General features: G+C 36.5%; 1 protein-coding gene across 1 annotated transcript in view; it reads left to right on the forward strand.

The window, feature by feature from the left end:
* Positions 1-20,620, forward strand: part of LOC138329201 (serine-rich adhesin for platelets-like) — a 79,116-nt gene that overhangs the window by 11,902 nt on the left and 46,594 nt on the right. The window contains exons 3-6 of the mRNA XM_069276015.1: positions 108-211; positions 487-636; positions 951-1,160; positions 1,860-3,868. Of these exons, the coding sequence (XP_069132116.1) occupies positions 108-211; positions 487-636; positions 951-1,160; positions 1,860-3,868 (2,473 nt within the window). The remainder of the gene's footprint in view (positions 1-107; positions 212-486; positions 637-950; positions 1,161-1,859; positions 3,869-20,620) is intronic.

Here is a 20,620-nt window from a genome sequence, read left to right on the forward strand (position 1 = left end):
AAGTAAGCAATTCAAATACCTATTTTTAGTCTACATAAAATGTGTGAATATGCTGGTATAGTTTTGTATTCCTGTTGAAATAACGTGTAACTTTCCAATTGCTATAGGTCTATCGGAGGCCTACGTTGAGGCAGCATCCACGCCTACAAGACGTAAGCGACACATTCACCATGCAGACAGATGGAAACGGCAATCAAGTGTTCAAGTTGAGGTTTGTTTTCACAATTTATTTATATCCCTACAGTCTGATTTTGTTAATAATCCAACCTGTCAATGAAATTACTTTTACACTTAGCATTGTGAAAAACAAAATATGTTGACCAAAACCTTCTTATCTGTAAAATATAGATCATGACTTTGCAGGTTTTCCTTTTAGAATCGAAGATGATGCCCCATAATAAGATTATCAAACTTAATACGATGACCTCTTTTAATACACTACTTTTAATTAACACATATGAATAAATTATATTTTCATGTCTGCAGGTCACAAATATAACGCGGAACGATGTCGATGATGGAGTTGATGTAACGTTTTTTATCTCTGAGGATGGTGAACCGGTACCAGCACAGACAGCCATGAACCAGTACAACCGCCTCAGTGACGTGGAGACCAGTGCTATCCTGGGCTACCCGGTATGTACTCATGATCTCTGGCCACTTAACGCGGGGACAACTCCGGTCATATGACTTTTGTTGTAGATGTGGCAGAAAAAGTGTTAAAGTATGAAGTAGAAGAAGTGTGCTTATTGAAAATCACAAGATCAAATTCTAGTAAACACCTCTTTTTCAGGTTGTGATGGTGACTCTGTGAAAGGTTTATCAGATTGGGTGTTGGTTCAACTGAACTGTGTCCTATTACATATTATAAGTGTTCATTTCATCATTACGTTAGTGTTGTTTTTGTCTGGTAGTCGTATATGTGACACGTCATTATACCTTTTATACAGGTACTGGAGCCAGTATCACTAGCCTTGCAGGCTCCGACAGATCAACCAGCGAAGACCGGACTATTGGGTCCCTTTATCATTATCATTATAGCGGTACCCTCCGCCATTGTAGTGGTGCTAACATTGGGATATTTTCTCATGCACTGGAGTGACCAGCCACGGACAGGAACTTTGACCTCGGTCAAGTCTGACCACAGCGGCTTTAGTCAGGTAAACAATAATAGAGCTTCGTAGAATAACTTACAATTCATTAAATATAACGTGTGTCTAAAACCTCCAGCATTATTATTGCTATCATTGTTAGAGATGCTCCACCGCTGATTTCACTATCAAAAACAGGGTCAGACGATTTGGTATTTATCTTCAGTTACAAAGGTTACTTACTTTACACCATTACCACCATTGAAAAGTTTGAGCTTCTAATTTTACTTCAAGATAAAAATATTAGAAATAATTAATTGCATCCCGAAAAAATTCCGAGGCACTATATTTTATATAGAATGAAGTTCTGACTGCGCATGCACCAGGGGCAAAATAAATTATTTTATATTAATTTTCGTTTTAATTCAACATATATATACACGATTAAACACCAATTGTTGTTCAAATGATGAGTATCATTTATGGTCTGTCGGCGGTGGAGCCTCTTTAATAATGAACAAATCGATGATAAAAGATAAAGATATAAAATTTGTCAAATTTCTATAAAGAAACGACGGTCTATCATTCCTTATCAGATCCGCGTTTTAAAAAGACATCTGATCAAATATCTGCATCTTTTATTTCTTGTGGATCCTTCTTTCCTTTTTTTTTACTGGAGATTCAAACTGTAAGTTCTGAAAATAATGAATAATAAATATACATATCTAAAAACAATATTACCCAAAAATCATTTGCTTTTGCATTTAGAAATGTGAATCTCTCGCGGACCACGACCTTGCGATCGATATGGAGAAAGGCGAAATTGTCAGTCGGTCCTCGTTTGGTAGTGGACGTTCGACTGCGCGAAGAACCTCAGACTGGCTATGGACGATTTGGGATGAAGAGGATCTCGACCTCACGGATGTTAAAAAGCCGTCTGAAGAGGTTATTGAGGATGACTGGGATACAATCAGCATCACACTAAAGTCGAGATCGTGGTCGCTGAAGAACTATCCTTTCATCATGAACGAGGCAGGGACAAGAAACAGTATCAGCAGTGCAGGGATGCAAATAGTCACTCTTCCGGACACAAACCTCGATGAGGTATCTCAAACATCAAAACCAGATCAACAAAGTTTCGATATCATTGGCAAGAGGAAGCATCACATTTTTGGGCTTCATGAAACCGAACTAAGTCATAAGGGGCTGGATAACCCTAATTTTCGAAATACTGAACATATACCCGAAGATCATTCACTGAAGAAAACGGCTAGAATCGGGAAGAAGAACAGCGACTTCGTTCGTGAGCCTTTGTTGGATATACCAGTTTCCAAAATGAAACACAGAGAGCCATTTATTGGCAAAAGACAAAAGCGAAAATTTAAAACCAATCCTAGAACGAAATGGAAACGTAGAAAGGCTTTTAAACATAAGTACGAAGGTTTTACAAACAGATATCAACCCGACTCTCTGTCATCGAGTACGCCACAGAATGAGAATGTGTATGGACTGGTTTCTGATTCCGTTACTACTCCGACTGTGGACCAGTTTGAAGTGGTGTCCACGTATTTTGGTCCACCTGATCAAATTCGTAGTGAAGCATCCATAATGCAAAATTTTCACGGCCATTCAACACAAATAATAACGGATCCCTTATCAATTAGTGAGACTGTCCTTGGTTCTAAAAGCATGTCTACTTCTTCAGACATATTAAATCATCAGCCCGGAACGCCGTCGTGGCGTTATATAGCTCAGAGCTCCAAGGGACGCGAACCGCTGTCAATGGATGATGAACAGCTTTTGGATCAGGACACATTACCCATACCAGCTGTTCGTTTTGGAAGCATTGATGTTATACCAAACCAAGATTTCATCAACCAAGACCTTCAGCACCAACCAGACGACTTCACAACATTTCCTCACTCGACGATACACGAGAGAGAAAGCAATACTGTATCTAGATATTCCAATTTTGACGTGGCTGTGCCACAAACCGGTGCCGACACTGAACAACTTATTTCTGGTGATATGTATGATAGAAGAACGCCTGTGTATGGGTACTCTAATGACATATTCCAGAATTACCAGCAGACACCAATAGTTCGTTTGCAAGGAAACGAATCACAAAATGAATTTTATTTCGCGTATGATGAAAGTCAGCCTCTTACAGACGAAGGAATTTATATTGTTAATGACAACAAACCTCAAATGAACACAAGTGTACAATCAACTGAACCCGTTTACGCCCACCACTCACAGGATCGCCAGAGTAAGGAGGTCGGAGCGGGAAGGATGGGGGAAGGAGGGCTCGATAATTCACATCTATTCGGTCTTGGTGACCAGGTCCATGACCTAGCTGATATGCAACCCACATATATCTATCTATCTGGTGTGTCGAACAACAGCTATACGGAGGACGGGGATCTGAACTCATTAGGACATACTGACTTTCGTAAACAAAGTGTGACTGAAAGAGGAAATAGAGAAGTTCGTATCTATGATGACAACTTCCCAATGTATAATACCCAGCAATCTAGGATGGATTCACAACCGGTGGGCAACACTAAAATGATGCAGTCGGCACATCCGCAGTGGCAGCATTATCAACCAATCTTGGGGCACGACTACCTAATGGCAGAAACCAGATTTCCTTCCTCTGAGTCTCAGTATCCTATTACTCCGAGCACCAATCCCTCCATCGTGGTTACCCATACACCACAATTGGATTCATTTTACCCGTATTTGCCTGCTCAGGGGTCGTCCGCTCACAACCTAAGGTGAGTTGTATAGTTAGTAGCTTCAAGTATTATATAAGAAAGATAACTCTTGCTTGCATGTTGAGGTTAATGTAAGGGAGACTACTCTTTAAGTCTTGGTTACTGTCATTAGAAAAAATCTATTCAAAAAGGCGAATTCCATTCTGGCAGTCGTTTGCTGTCAGCTGAATACAATTCTGAAAGAGATGGTGACAGAATTATTTACATGAATATTTAGTTTTCTCTTTTTTTTTCCCCAAGTCTTCGAATAGTTTTGGAGAGTGTATAAGGTGTCTTTCCAGAAAAATGATTTATTCGTGTGTTATTCTTTTTTTGCGTTTATTTTAAAAATACCATTATGTTTCATGTTGCGAAAATATCGTTTTGTTTCTTGTTGAGAAAGTTGTCTGTTTCTATTTCACCACGTAGTCAATTTCATGCTTGAATAAATAAGACACGTCAGAGTTGTAATGTCCGCTGAGGCAAGGAACTCCATAGTGTTATTCTGTGGACAGGCGTGCTTTCGTTACGAATATATTTATTGATTATGAAAGTGTGTATACTTTTCCTTCGTCGAGTGTAAGGAATGATGTCGGAATTATGTCGCTCAGTACAGTGTACATTGCATGTTGTCAACCAAGCAATCATGACAAACGTAAAAAGAAAACTATTTTGTGGTGTCATTGCAATGAAAAAACTGCATACATTGTATATGTTTGCGCTTTTTATAGATATTATACGCCACCATACGTAAGAGTAAAATTTCATTATGATGATGTTATAATAGTTTCCGTGAATCCATAACTCATATCATACAGTCAACCACAGGTCAATATACCGTTAGTTGGATATTCGTGCCAGGTCTCTGTGCAGTCAACCTTTCCTCACAATTAATTCCGCATTAAATATGCCTTTGCATGTTGGAAACACAATAAAAAACGGAGTTTTCATGTGTAGTTTGTACAGATCACAAAAAGTTTGACATCTTGAAATAAGATATTTTGTGTATGCGTCCAATTTGTAACGTTCAGAGCTAATTATATAAGACAGGAATATAGAGGATCGTTTGAATTCTTAAATCTGCTCAAAAAGTAAAATCATACTTCGTGCGTAGACACACCACGACCCGAACAACTATACAATAGATCTAGATAACAAAGGATTCACTAATTAGCCACAAAGTACTCCGAGCTGGATCTCACACGCAAGTTCTAGATAATCCCAAGATGATTAATTCATTGTCGTCAATTAAATTGCTTAGTCTTTTCATGAATTTATAAATGACAGAATTATTTGATGAAAAACTTTTTGGCTTTGACAAACAACTTCTGTCTATAGATAATGACTATTTCGCATGTGAAAGTGATGATTGTACACGTTCAAAGTAACCAACTAGATTATAATGTAAAATTTTGTTTTTAATTGTGATGTTTTAAGTCAGGGAGTGCAGGTGCGAGATAGGAAAATCGAGATGTTCATTATAGGTTAAAAGTTTTGAGTGAAGTCACCTAATGGTGAGCATAGAAGGGACGGAAGTCCTGGCATTTCAGTCGTGTAGCTTCATGTACGTATTGTGTATTGGGCTGCGATGGCCGAATAGTTAAGATGTATCCCTAGATATCAAATTAAAAATCTGGTGTATGGCAGTTGCCAGTTACTGACTGCAGATCGGCGCGGTTTTTTTTCTCCTGGCACTCTGGGTAATTCTCTACTTCCTACACGTGACACGGTTTTTGATCAATTGATGATAAGTAGGACTTAATCAAACCTTTGTAAGCTTAACGCTCGACTTTGTTCGCGATCAGTGTCAAACTTTCAAAACTGTGAAGAGACCTACGTAATTAGACATACACATTGTACATGTATGTTTATTAGAACGTCACCCAGACAAGGGACACAATTAAGTAAATATTAGTGACGGATGGTATAAAACTATATGTGTAACTAGGTGTTTAGCATACATTTGTATACCGTTTAGAAGAAGTCGGTCGATTGTTGTGTCTACAGATACACGGACAGACAGACAGACGACCTGAATCCAGTATTACCGACTTAAAGCTTCCCCAACTTCCCTGCAGGGTGAGGGTATAAGCATTGTTTGAAATGAAAACGTTTCTGGCGATTGACATATTTGTTTTAAATTACCAGACGAAACTCTTGTCCACATCCGTTTAAATTGCATTATTGTTTTTTAATAGCACAAAATCTGTCCTTTTTTCTTACGTATTTCTTCCCAAATAGTCTTCAAAATTCTTCAAAAACTGTACATGTAGTTGTTTATTGGCTTTTATTAATATCATTTAAATTAAAATTTAATCATATTGAAAGAGAATGAAGTAAAACATTTATCATAATAAGCAGAAATTTTCCCGTTTAATACCTTGTTGAAATATGCATGTGTACATGTTCATACAATTGTACTGTAGCACATGAATGTACATGTTTCCGCTTTCGTCAAAGAATGAATATATTTACACCTGAACATTTTTACATGCATATAAATGTAATCGGGTGTTATCGATAAATATGTATTGATCGTTATAACTGAGCTTATATAGGTGACTGTCGATAAAAGTTTCTGAGAGTTATCGATGAAATTAAATCTCCCAGGTGTATTTAGAGCCTCAGTTTGACGCCCGTGCGACATCTCGAGCCGTTTTGCGTTTGTCGTTATGGCATCGTGACAACGAGAATAACACCGGTACCTGTCGCGTCAAGTCGGCCATACGAAAATAGAGTCTTAAAACAAAATGTCGGACAACGGATTAACGCTTATCTTAAACCACTGTAAGTATTTCATAACGTTAAAACAGTTGAATTGTCCAGCCATATTTGTAGTTGTCATACCTGTAATTAATGGTCTGACCAGGTGACAACACTAGGACAAGATGTGTTATCGAGATATTGATTACCTGTTTAGACGAACTTTACTGTTAGTGTCAAGTATGGTGGGTATTGGCATATTGCCTCCAATACAGAAGACTACTGAATATAGATATGTTTCACTTCACTATAAACTGTAAATCACCAGTATTCCCCTATACATGAACAAATGTATGACATGCTTTAGGATGCTTATCATGTAAGGCTCTCTAGTTTGTTATAGTGAATTTTATATTCCAACAAAATGTATGTCATGAAGGGAAATTTACCTGACTCTGGAACTCTGCCTCCATTACAATATTTCATATCAATACCCTACTCGCAATCGTTTGAACATGTACTGTATTACTGTATCTATGTTTTGTAATGTGATTATGCTACTGATTTCTTCTACATATACTGTATTCTCATACATACAAAGTCAGTTAGACCTGATTTTAATTATATTTTAATTAAATCTATATATTATAGTTACATTTGGTAACTTTCTATGCAATATGTTACCGTAACTGTATTATTAGTTGTTCAGTACATCTGTAACTACTTACAAAATGTATACATGTATAGTATCATAGTATGTACTTGAACATGTATACTATGTACTTGTACATCGTACATGTATACTATGTACTTGTACATTGTACATTTATAGTATGTACTTGTACATGTATAGTAGTTGTACATTGTACATGTATAGTAGTTGTGCATTGTACATGTATACTATGTACTTGTACATTGTATATGTATAATACTTGTACATTGTACATGAATAGTAGTTGTGCATTGTACATGCATATATAATACTTGTACATTTGAATGTACATGTATTTATAAGTGGTTGTACATTGTACATGTATAGTATATACTTGTACAGTGTACATGTAAAGTAATTGTACATTGTACATGTATAGTACTTGTACATTTTGTACTATTTATTGCACAGCATGGCTGATTACTGCCAGCTGAATTGTATTGGTAATTAATATACCTATATATCTATATCTATATATAGTCATAAATCTAGTATGGTAATTACCACAATCCGAACTACAAACCTTATTTTGTATATCTGCTTTAGTTTATATAGCAGTTGGTTTCTCACACGTAAGTTGGATGTATCAAATGTATACATGTGTATGTAATTATAATAGCCTCTTTTAATTATAACAGCATGCATTTATCCACTGACAGACCAGTAGTATTGATCTGTACCATACATATATAGTGAAGCAGTGGCGTAGGAAGATGAAACGTCATGGGGGGGGGGCAAAGGTCCTCAATATTTTGTAAAACCCCCCCCCTGCCACACCTACAGGAGGAGATTAATTCAACTCCCAACAATATACATACTTTATGTACATTTTTTATAGACAGTGGGGTAGCTAAAAGGAAATTAACGAATACGCAAATTGGCCAAATTAGCGTGTGAGCATCGAAGGCACGGAATTTTGGTGTTTTATTAGGGGTCTGAGGGTGACCCCCGGGATGAGTTTTATGTATTTTGATAATTTTGCGATCGCCTGAAAGCGTGAGATTTTGGTGTTTGGGGGGTCTGGGGGTCTCCCCCGGGAAAAAATTACGATTTAGAATGGCTTAGATGAGTTTTACGATGAATTTTGATGAATTTGCGAGCGCCCAAAGGCGAAGAATTTGGTGAAAGGGGGGTCCGGGGGTCTCCCCAATGGAAAAAATTACGATTTAGAATGGCTGAGATGAGTTTTACGATAAAGTTTAATGATTATAGAGCGTTCTTAACATGGTAATTTTTCGATTTAAAGCTACCTGCATTTAGAAATGATAATTGTGTCGTCATAACATTATGCAACCCTACTCGATCTGAATATACCGGCTTCACACCATCGACACATTGTTGTATAACATAAAAAAATTAATTAATTGTCTCGCTAAAACATATAAACAAATTGATTTTTTAAGAGACATTTTTTTAAATAGTACATAGAATCCCTTAATGGACATTTTTAGTCTAGTGTGTGTGTATTGAATTTTTACTATTTAAGGTTTGACATTATGTGCTTGAACGTTTTAGGATATGCGCCGAATGAAATTTTCTAGAATGAAGTACAAAAAATGTGCAGGAGGACCCTTTTTTTCTTTCAAATAAGCATTTTTAGAAAATTTCAGTCGGCGAAAATGGGGGGGGGCAAAAAGACGTGTTTGCCCCCCCGTCCTGGGGAATGGGGGTGGGGCAGTTCCCCCCCCCTGCCCCCCCGCTTCCTACGCCCCTGTGAAGTTTGGTTTTAATCATCATTTATTATATACATAATATGTTTCTGAACCTAGAGGGAGATCATCCAGTCTTAGAATTCAGGTTGACTTTAATCCACCACCAATCCTGCATACCTGGCATCTTAGTTCTTAATGACCATAGCTGTAAAGTAAAATACAACCCCCAAACTGAAAAATGATTTGAAATTAAGTGCACTAAGGTGTAAAGGTAAGCTTACATTCAACTGTATATGTATACTGGTAACCTCTGTTAATAACAATATGCTCATATCTAAAGTTCAATAGTACTGTATGATAAGACATATCTAGTAACTCCTCAAACACCAACTGATCATTACTTGAACACCTCGCATTTGTCACTTAATCAATCCCGACAAAGCACCTGTATATTTCACCTCACAAAATCCCTGATTAGATCAAACTACTGTTAAATTTAGTTTTTATCATTTTAATAACTGTGTGGCATAGTTTGGAACAGGAAAGGATTGTTTATTTGAACATGAAAGAAATTAAAAAGTTTATTTTTTGAGATCCCTTACTTCAACCAAATTGTAGCTCAGGAAAAGTTTCTTTCTTTCTTTCTTCCTTCTTTCTTTTTAGCTATTCCAATCGCTTTTCGTCCATGGTCCGTCTGTCCGTCTGTCCGTCATTCCGTCCGTTAACAATTCTTGTTACCGCTATTTCTCAGTAAGTGCTAAAGGGATCTCTCTCAAATTTTACATGTAGGTTCCCCTAGGGGTCTAGTTGTGCATATTGCATTTTGGGATAATCGGTCAACAAGATGGCCGACAGGCCGCCATCTTGGATTGTGATGGTTTAAGTTTGTAACCGCTATTTCTCAGAAAGTGCTGAAGGGATTCTTCTCAAATTTCACATATAGGTTCCCCTAGGGCCCTAGTTATGCATATTGCATTTTGGGACTTATCGATCAACAAGATGGCCGACAGGCCGCCATCTTGGATTTTGACAATCGAAGTTTGTTACCACTATTTCTCAGAAAGTACTGAAGGGAGCTGTCTCAAATTTAATGTGCATGGTCCCCTAGGTCCCTGGTTATGAATATTGCATTTTTGTACCAATTGGTGAACAAGATGGCCGACCGGCAGCCATCTTGGATTTTGACAATTGCCATTTGTTACCGCTATATCTCAAAAAGTACTGAAGGCATCTTTCTCAAAATGCATGTAGCAGGTTCCCCTAGGGGCCTTGTTGTGCAAATTGCATTTTCGGACTGATCAATGAACAAGATAGCACAGGCTGCCATCTTGAATTTTGATAGTAGAAGCTTGTTACCACTATTTCTCAGAAAGTACTGAAGGGATCTGTCTCAAATTTCATGTGCAGGTTCCCCTAGGTCCCTAGTTATGCATATTGCATTTTGGTACTGATAAGTGAACAAGATGGCCGACAGGACGTCATCTTTGATTTTGACAATTGAAATTTGTTACCGCTGTTTCTCAGAAAGTACTGAAGTGATCTGTCTCCAATTTTTTATGTAAGTTCCCCTAGGACCTTATTTATGCATATTGCATTTTCGGACTGATCAGTCAAAAAAAGGCCGACAGGTATCTTGGATTTTGATAATTGAAGCTTGTTTCTCAGAACGTACTCAAAGGATCTATCTCAAATTTATTATATGTAGTAATATATAGGAAAAGTTTGAAAAGCAGAGAAAAGATCCCTCTTTTGTTTGTCAGACATAGATCATTCTTTGGTGGGCGCCAAGATCCCTCTGGGATCTCTTGTTTTCTTTCTTTCTATCTTTCTTTCTTTCTATCTTTCTATTTTTCTTTCTTTCTTTCTTTCTTTCTTTCTTTCTTTCTTTCTTTTATAACCTAGACATATGTCCACATATGTCCTTTCCTATTAGGATGATTTGAAGCCCTAACATTAAGGTATGTAATCCGATTTATGATATTTAATTGTGAGTATGTGATAATTATATAATAATATAATGATTTGACATATATAGAATGTTCAAAAAAGGGACAAACAGCTCTATTATAATAGAAATTATAGGTGAAATTATAGGTGGTAAAATGGCTCTCATAGTTTTGACAGTTACATTGTTGTCCTATGTATAGATGTCTACGCCAGACATTCATTTGTTATTCACTTTTGAAATATCAAACATCTTTGAAATTGGAAGTGTAGGATTGAACGCTGACTTTAACACAGGCCTGTGTTGGTCGATGACAAGGCTGTCAATATATAACTCCTTGGTAAAAGTTGATTGGCTGATAACAAGGCTGTCAATTAAAAACTCCACTGTAAAAGGTGATTGGCTGATAACAAGGCTGTCAATTAAAAACTCCACTGTAAAAGTTGATTGGCTGATAACAAGGCTGTCAATTAAAAACTTCACTGTAAAAGGTGATTGGCTGATAACAAGGCTGTCAATTAAAAACTCCACTGTAAAAGTTGATTTACGGCTGCTATTTATGTTTTCCAGCAGAAGTCAAAGCAAATTAAGGAAAACGTGACATTTTGTAGAAAACTGATTTTCACTAAGAGAAAATTAAAAGCTTTTTAGAAATGTTTAGTTTGCCTGAAGCTATATTCAACATCTTCTGAAGCAGAATGTGATTTAAAACTTGTCACTCTTTCTAATTCAGTCAGCTAACTGAGGTATATTTAGATTACAGCATGATGCTTTGCTTAGACAAAAATGACTAGTGCTTATGTTAACAGTGGAAATAGATATGGAATACCTTCAGGCCATTTCTGTATATGAAATACTGAAAATATGTATTGATATGCTATCATATTCAGATTATTTCCTACCAATAACTTGGACAATCTGTCTGTTCAAATCATAGTAGAGAATTATTTTCTTTTGCAAGAGGAAACATGTTTATGAAATAAGGACAATATCAAGATTATGTATTTATTCAAAATATCTTATATCTAAATTAACTTCATCTCATTCAAATTCATTGATATTAATGATATATTCCATCTTCAGTGATAGTACAATTATTTTATTACTAAACCTTGAATATAATATCCCTGACTGGATCCAAAAATACATAGGTGGATGACCACTGGCAAATAAGCCATTATGGACATTTAGGTCTGTATCCTATGTGTGGATAGATCCAGTCATTTATATTATATTCTAATCTCTAAATTATGATTATAAATATTTTGAAAAACAATAAATTTCGCACATAAGTATATTGGAGATGATATCTTAAATACTGTCCTTATCCCAACATTATTTATCAATACAATTGCTACAGTATATGTTCATGAATATGTTTAAAATTAGAATTTTGTTGAATCATATGTATATACTCATTGTTACTAGGAGAAAACTAATATAGGCAATGCCTGTTGTTTAATCCTTTTCCGTTATTCGAAATAAAATTTGTTGAAATGAAAAAAAAAAAATGAAGAGGAAACATACTAGATTATTATCAATTTTTACAAACAGCAAGCATTATATAGATATTATGTGTTTTAAATGAAATAAATAGGCAATCAAAAAAAATATCAGGACCTTAATTTGGACCTTTTGATTTAAAAAGTTACATCAGTTACAAAGTTGCAGAATGTTTCTATTAGATTATCTCTCCTTGGTCAGATTTCTACCAGATTATCTGCACTCAGTTTAATTTCTCCATGTAAATTATCTCCCCCTGGTTTCATTTCTAATTTACTATCTCCTCTTAGTGTGATTGGCTAGATTATCTCAATACATCTACATGGTTTGTTTTCTTCTAAAGATTATCTCCCCTTGGTCAGTTTCTTCTATAAGATTATCTCCCCTTGGTCTGTTCCTTCTATAAAATTATCTCCCCTTAGTCTTTTTTTTTCTATAAAATTATGTCCCTTTAGTCTGTTTTCTCATATAAGATTATCTCCCCTTGTTTTGTTTTCTTCTATAGATTATTTCCCCTTGGTGTGTTTTATTCTATAGATTATCTCCCCTTTGTGTGTTTTATTGTTTTAGATTATCTCCCTTGATCTTATTTCTTCCACTTAATTATCTTCCCTTGGCCTATTTTTTTTAAAAGATTATCTCCCATATTCTAATATATTTTAGAAGATTATCTACATTGATATGATCCTATCAATTAAGTAGTAAAGCATGGTCTTCAAACTGTTTCAACACTGTGCTTTATTAACTACTGTTTATCACAGCTAGGTTCTATATACACATGTTACAGTATAGTTCTCTGGTTATTTCAACATACATGTACCAGTCCAGACATAAACAACACCTCACCTGTCAGTTGGTGAATACACAGTATCAATATTTGTACCTGTACAATAATAATGGTCTACCAAGTGCTCCCTTTAATTCCTGGCGAAGAGACGTATGTGTGCCAGCTCAATAGGATTAATTTTAAGTTAAATTCTCAATGTCAACTATTATAGTAATATCAATGTCACAAAAACATACAGGTATGATGTATTGTTTACATCTTTTATACTTCACTTAAATTTCAATTTTTTTTGTGTTTTTTTGCCTCGTTTGTAAACTATTGTTTTTAGCTCACTTGACCCGATGTTCCAAATAGAGGTTAACGGTGGTAAACCCTTTAAATGGCAGATTGTCATAGAGTTCTGGACAGATTATAACTTATGGCTAAAACATCCTTGGGGGAAGGAATTCTAACCCCCATGGGACAGGAGGGGTGGGGCCCAACAGGGAAATTTAGTAAAAATTTAAAATTCTTTAGATAATTATAGCACTGAATCTGTATTCAGAACAAACCAGGTGAGTGATCCAGGCCCTCTGGGACTCATGTTATTAGATCTGGCCTTATGATACATCAGTCACACTATAGACAGTTGTAGTGGCTCATTGGTGTATGGTAAACTTCCTTGTCAAAGTCATTTAACCTTGACCTTGTTTAACCTTGACTCAAGGTCAGATTGCTTTAAGCTATTTTTGTAACCCAGTAAATGCCTCTTGTTGTGGTAAAGTCTTTGAACTATTATAGTTGAGGTCATTGAGGATGTGTTGTCAGTGGAGAACAGCTGGAATACACTCGGCCACCTCATCAAACACATTTGATTTTATAAATTTCTGATTTTCTCCATGTATGCTTTACCATAAGTGTAAGCTTACCATATATAGAGGTACTCATCTCATCTGAGGTTTAAGGTCCAAAATGTCAACTGCATGCACTTTATAAATGACTATTAAAGTGCACTCGAAATGTTGGTATATAATTTCTACAGTTAGGTATTATTGGACTATTGTATTACGTGTATGGTATTATTGGACTATTGTATTATGTGTATGGTAGTGTTGGACTATTGTATTACGTGTATGGTATTATAGGACTAATGTATTACATGTATGGTATTGGGCTATTGTGTTACGTGTATGGTATTATTGGACTATAGTATTACCTGTATCGTATTATTTGACTATTGTAATATGTGTATGGTATTTTGGGGCTATTGTGTTACGTGTATGGTATTATTGGACTATAGTATTACGTGTATGGTATTATTTGACTATTGTAATACGTGTATAGTATTATTGGACTATTGTATTACATGTATGGTATTATAGGACTATTTTATTACGTGTATGGTATAATTGCACTATTGTATTACATGTATGGTATCATTGGACTATTGTATTACATGTATGGTATTATTGGACTATAGTATTACGTGTATGGTATTATTTGACTATTGTAATACGTGTATGGTATTATTGGGCTATTGTATTACGTGTATGGTATTATTGGACTATAGTATTACGTGTATGGTATTATTTGACTATTGTATTACGTGTATGGTATTATTGGACTATAGTATTACGTGTATGGTATTATTTGACTATTGTAATACGTGTATGGTATTATTGGGCTATTGTATTACGTGTATGGTATTATTGGACTATAGTATTACGTGTATGGTATTATTTGACTATTGTAATACGTGTATGGTATTATTGGACTATTGTGTTACGTGTATGGTATTATTTGACTATTGTAATACGTGTATGGTATTATTTGACTATTGTAATACGTGTATGGTATTTTTGGGCTATTGTGTTACGTGTATGGTATTATTGGACTATAGTATTACGTGTATGGTATTATTTGACTATTGTAATACGTGTATGGTATTATAGGGCTATTGTATTACGTGTATGGTATTATTTGACTATAGTATTACGTGTATGGTATTATTTGACTATTGTAATACGTGTATGGTATTATTGGACTATTTATGTCTTTTCTGTGTCTGCAGGGCTTGGGTAATGTGTTTTGTGACCATTCAGGAATCGTGTTGCCCATAATATCATTCTGTTCTATTGATAGAAACTAATGGATTTGACCCGAGATTCAGCCGATTTTCCGACTTTGAATATTTCATCCCATGTTATTCCTTTGGGCTTTATTCAGTTCCTGACGTGCATAACACAAATACAGAAATCTTCCTCGGATACTCGCCTCAGTAAAACGTTTCCAAACTGCTCAGCCTCATTTGTATGGAAAGCATTTAAGTTTTCGGTGATATCTTTTAGAGCTTTTGTTCAGTGTGAGTAGGATATATAACTGAAGTCTCAATGTTTAAGTTAAAGTCTCTTCAACTTAACAATTTACAATCAATATTTTTAATATTCAAATTGCTAAAGACAAATATATTACTTTTTTTTTTTTTAATTTTGTATTCTTAACGAATGTTTCTTGGTTAATCTTTCTTGTGACATGTATCTCACTTCCATAAAAAGAAATCTCATTTTTTGTGAAATTCTAAAGATAAGCAAACAATACATGAATTCGTTGGCATCTGACTGCAGTCATGATTTGGTTAGAAACAATATCATTCCGACTATATGCCCCAGTCCAATTATCCCAACCTATGAATAATTAACGTGTATTGTGATATTGATCAATGTTTTAATGGCATGCTACAAAAAGGCTTTATTGTCGATCATCTGTAATCCTTACGCCCCGTTGATCGATAAAAGATGTATAAAATGATTTTGATGCTGTACCGTGTTTTTAAACTCTGCGTTCAGAGAAATGTCCTCAAATATAGCTACAGAAAAGCATAAACTCCACATGCTTACCATTATGAAAGCATGATAAATCTGACTTTGCCATGCATGCAAGCAACATTTTAAAGTAGAAGTGGTCTTGTATCTTTTATGATTGAGTAATCTGTTCTAAATAACAACATAAAACAATATATATTGTTCTCCAAATATGCTTTGTTTTGGTACATTTATGTGGTGATTTATAAACAGTTTTTACTGTGTGGAGCGTCTTCTTCAAAGTTATTCCAAGAGAGATGAGCCTGTATTTACACTTTGTGTTTATGATGCAGTTGTACTGATAGGCACCTCTCCTGGGGAAAACCATGAGGTACACTTTTTAAACATAATTTTATTTAATAATATTAAATACTTGTCACTTATCTATCTTTATTGATGATGCCATAAAACTTATGGACCACGTCTGTATTTAGACCACCTGCTAAATCAGACCACTGTCCTAGGGTTCCAAATGACCAATTTCAACACAGTCTAACTGACGTGTATAAAGACCACTAGCTATAAAGACCGTCTCCCCTGTCACTTGGGTGAAGTTATACAGAGAATGAAGCTTGGTTATTTTATTGTGAAAGGTAGATCAACTAGTGACATCAGCCATACTGCTCATACACTCAACCCAATATTAAGCGATGTTTAAAATTCTCTCCCTGTTATATTCAACGCATTTTTCACATGTGACTTTTTCCTTGAGTAATATTGAATCAGTCAATTTTCAAGGAAACCAAAAGACTTGTTTGTAGGATCTATTTATTTCTCTTTGAGTCTGTCATTGATGCTATATACTTCCAATAATGGGGCTGTGTCTTTGATTAAACATTATCTCAAGTGTTGTGTTAAGTAAACAAATGCTGCCCATGAAATGTTTGATCAAGTACTGCTACTAGCTTCTACATGTGAACGAGATCCATGTTTAACAAGAGTATGTCTATGAGTGACAGATATCATCAAGTGCCTAGAAGACAGGTTCAGTGTTAGAAAATTTGAACTTGTGAGTCTTTTTATTTATACTGTTTGTGGTGCATGCAAACCTGATTTGGGGCAGCGATGGCATAGTGGTTACGATGTCCAAACAAACCCTAAAATCTCGATAATATTAGCCGCGGCTTCTACTTTTTTTATAGGAAATTCCAGGCTTATTTCCGAGACCGGCCTATTTTCGAACTCGTCTTATTTTCGAAGTCATTTGTCTGTGAGGAATCATAGGCTTACTTACGGGACCGGCTTACTTACAGGACCGGCTTACTTACGGAACCAGCTTACTTACAGGACCAGCTTACTTATGGAACCGTATTACTTATGGGACTGGCTTACTTACGGACCAGCTTACTTACGGGACAGGCATACTTACAGGACGCGCGCTTACTTACGGACCAGCTTACTTACGGGACCGTTTTACTTATGTGACCGGCTTACTTACGGACCAGCTTACTTACGGGACCGTATTACTTATGGGACCGGCATACTTACGGGACCGGCTTACTTACGGGACCGACTTACTTATGGGACCGGCTGACTTACTGGACTGACTTACTTTTGAAATCTTTCATTATTGTATGTACATGAGAATGCTCTTTATTACTTAATTCATGTAAAATGCTCGTTTACTGAATATGCAAGAAATGTACACATGCTCGACAAAATACTCCATTTTGTAATTGTGTTACTTAGTTGTATTAAATTCTTCATATGATCACGATCGACCATTCATATATTAAAACAAAAATTAATAGGTCTATATCATTTAACAAATTCGATACTTTGATGAGGAATCAGGATTTTATTTATACATACCATGGTATACATGAAGGTGTATGATGAAACAATAAGAATATTACACAGAACGTTATCTGAATTTAATATAAGATAAATTCGGCTTATTATTTAGACAATTTCCCTGCAACTATTCCAAGGCTTACTTTCAAGTGCGACCTAATTTCAAAGCCGGCATATTTTCAAAATACATTTGACTGTAAGAAATCCAAGGCTTTACTTTCAAGACCTGCTTGTTTTCAATTAAGGCTTATTATCTAGATTTTAGGGTATTACTACAAGCCCTGGAGTTCACTATGGGTCCAAAACTTTGAATAATATATTTGGCAGACCCCAGTTGTTAGTCATTGGCAGTTGGTCTGGGTTTTTTCTCAGGGTACTCCAGCTATCCTCCACCAATAAACCTGCCACATCCTTATTGAGAGCAACCAACTAAATGATTTTACATAGACCACAGTGTTAAACTTTGTTAAAGTTTTGTACTGTATTATTAAAACAAAGAAATATTAGTTAGGTATTGTGTTCTATAATTAAAGTCTAGGTTCTCATATAACACTAGATAGAAAAAAAAGTTTGGATCCTTCTGCTCAAACTCCAACCAGGGTAGCTTTATTGAAATCAGGCGCATTTTGCACTGAAAAATCCGGAAATTCTAATGTTTTTACCTATTCATTATCAAAATAGGTATTTTGAACCTAAATCTCAATATGAATTTCCAAATTGATATCATGGTTATCTAGGAATAATTACCTGTCAGAAAACATTTTTACTTTTGAAATTCATAATTAGCCAGCCAATCAGCGGCCAGGTTAAAATTCTATCCTGGGCTCAATCTTGTATACACAGGCGCCATTTCGAAGGTTTTTTTTTATTTAGTTGGTTGATCCCTATTAAATGACTCTGCCAGTTTTGATAGGGCATTAAATCAATCAAACCAAGTCAAACCATTACAGAACATATAGCGACCAGACTAGGGCTCGAACCCCGGGCACCCCTCACCAGGGCTCAAACCCAAAACACCCCTGACAAAGGCTTGAACCCCGGGCACCCCTAACCAAGTCTCGAACCCCTGGCACCCCTCACCAGGGCTCAAACCCCAAACACCACTGACAAAGGCTCGAACCCCGGGCACCCCTAACCAAATCTCGAACCCCGGACACCACTCACCAGGGCTCGAACCCCGGCATCCCTAACCAAGTCTCAAACCCCAGGCACCCCTCACCAGGGCTCGAACCCAGGGCACCCCTCACCAGGGCTCGAACCCTGGACACCTCTCACCAGGGCTTGAACCCCAGGGACCCCTGAACAGGGCTCGAACCCTGGGCACCTCTCACCAGGGCTCGAACCCTAGGCACCCCTCACCAGGTCTTGAACCCTGGGAACCTTTCACCAGGGCTCGAACCCTGGGCACCTCTCACCAAAGCTCGAACCCCAGGCACCCCTCACCAGGTCTTGAACCCTGGGAACCTTTCACCAGGGCTCGAACCCAAGGGACCCCTGAACAGATTTCGAACCCTGGGCACCTTTCACCAGGGCTCGAACCCCAGGGACCCCTGAACAGATTTCGAACCCTGGGCACCCTTCACCAGGGCTCGAACCCCAGGGACCCCTGAACAGATTTCGAACCCTGGGCACCCTTCACCAGGGCTCGAACCCGGGCACCCCTCACCAGTATAGTAGCCGATGCTCTTCCCAATATGCTACCTGATCACGGAAGTTCAACCCAGTCAAATTTTTCTCCACTTGCAACCCTTTTAAGGGCTAATAGTTATGTTTGAATGTCAGCCACTAGTTAAAAATTTATATCGGGTACTAAGCATAGGTTGAGCACTTTTCTTTGAGTACTAATATACTAAAGCTTTCCTCTATCAGCCAAAACCTGGTGCATGATTTAATGACCAAGGTCGTTAATAGGATACATATCGGCTCAATAATGGATAAGACATGAAAAGTTTTGATTAAGTAATGTGATTGATTACCTGATGAAACCAAAGTTGTGTTTGCCAATCCAAGCTTGATTATATATATACAAGCAGTAATGGTTATTCCATTACCATTGAGGTTAATTCTGGTCACATTCTATATATTATCATCAAACAGATCAGTGAGTTAAAGATATATGACGTAATCGGTCAAAGAAGTAATATCAACGGTATGTTCTAGGTAACACCAGTTTCATTGTAAACAAATCAGGATTGATATGGTGGTAGTCAGGCCAGGTGATGTTGTAGTTGTGGAGATCACATTATCTCTGGGCATTGTACCAGTACCTAATGGAATGAAGGATCTATCTACCTGTAGATTGATGTAGTGACTGTTCTGTGGTGAGGCATTTCAGTATAGAGTAGATATTATATAGCTCTGGTTTTCTGGGAACTGAAGCAAACTTTCTGTGTTTGTCATAGCAAATACTCCAGTTAGTGTTGGGGAATAATGTGATTAGTGCTTATACTTGTGTGACATGGTCCGATATGATTTTATATTTTGTTTCATTGAGTAAATAACTTTTAAAAACTGTTTAATTTCTCTGATGAAGAAGACTTCCAGCTTTGGTAGGTTATGCATCAGAACTAATCATCAATGAGCGAGCATGTTTTTTTGTCTTCTTCATGGTGTGTTAAACTTTGGATATTGCTGACTCTATATCACGATTGAATGAATGTCCCCTGATTACAGGATATTATCATTGATGTGAAGCTGTAGAAATTCTACAGGCAGAATAATGTGTCCAGCGAGTATTAGTGCTAAATGTTATGGTAAACATGATATGATGAATTTTCGAGACAACAAGCTAACTATTTAAACAAGGATATAATTGAGTGGTGAGAATCTGTACTAGG

The sequence above is a fragment of the Argopecten irradians genome, chromosome 8 (assembly GCF_041381155.1).
Source record: "Argopecten irradians isolate NY chromosome 8, Ai_NY, whole genome shotgun sequence".
NCBI lineage: Eukaryota > Metazoa > Mollusca > Bivalvia > Pectinida > Pectinidae > Argopecten > Argopecten irradians.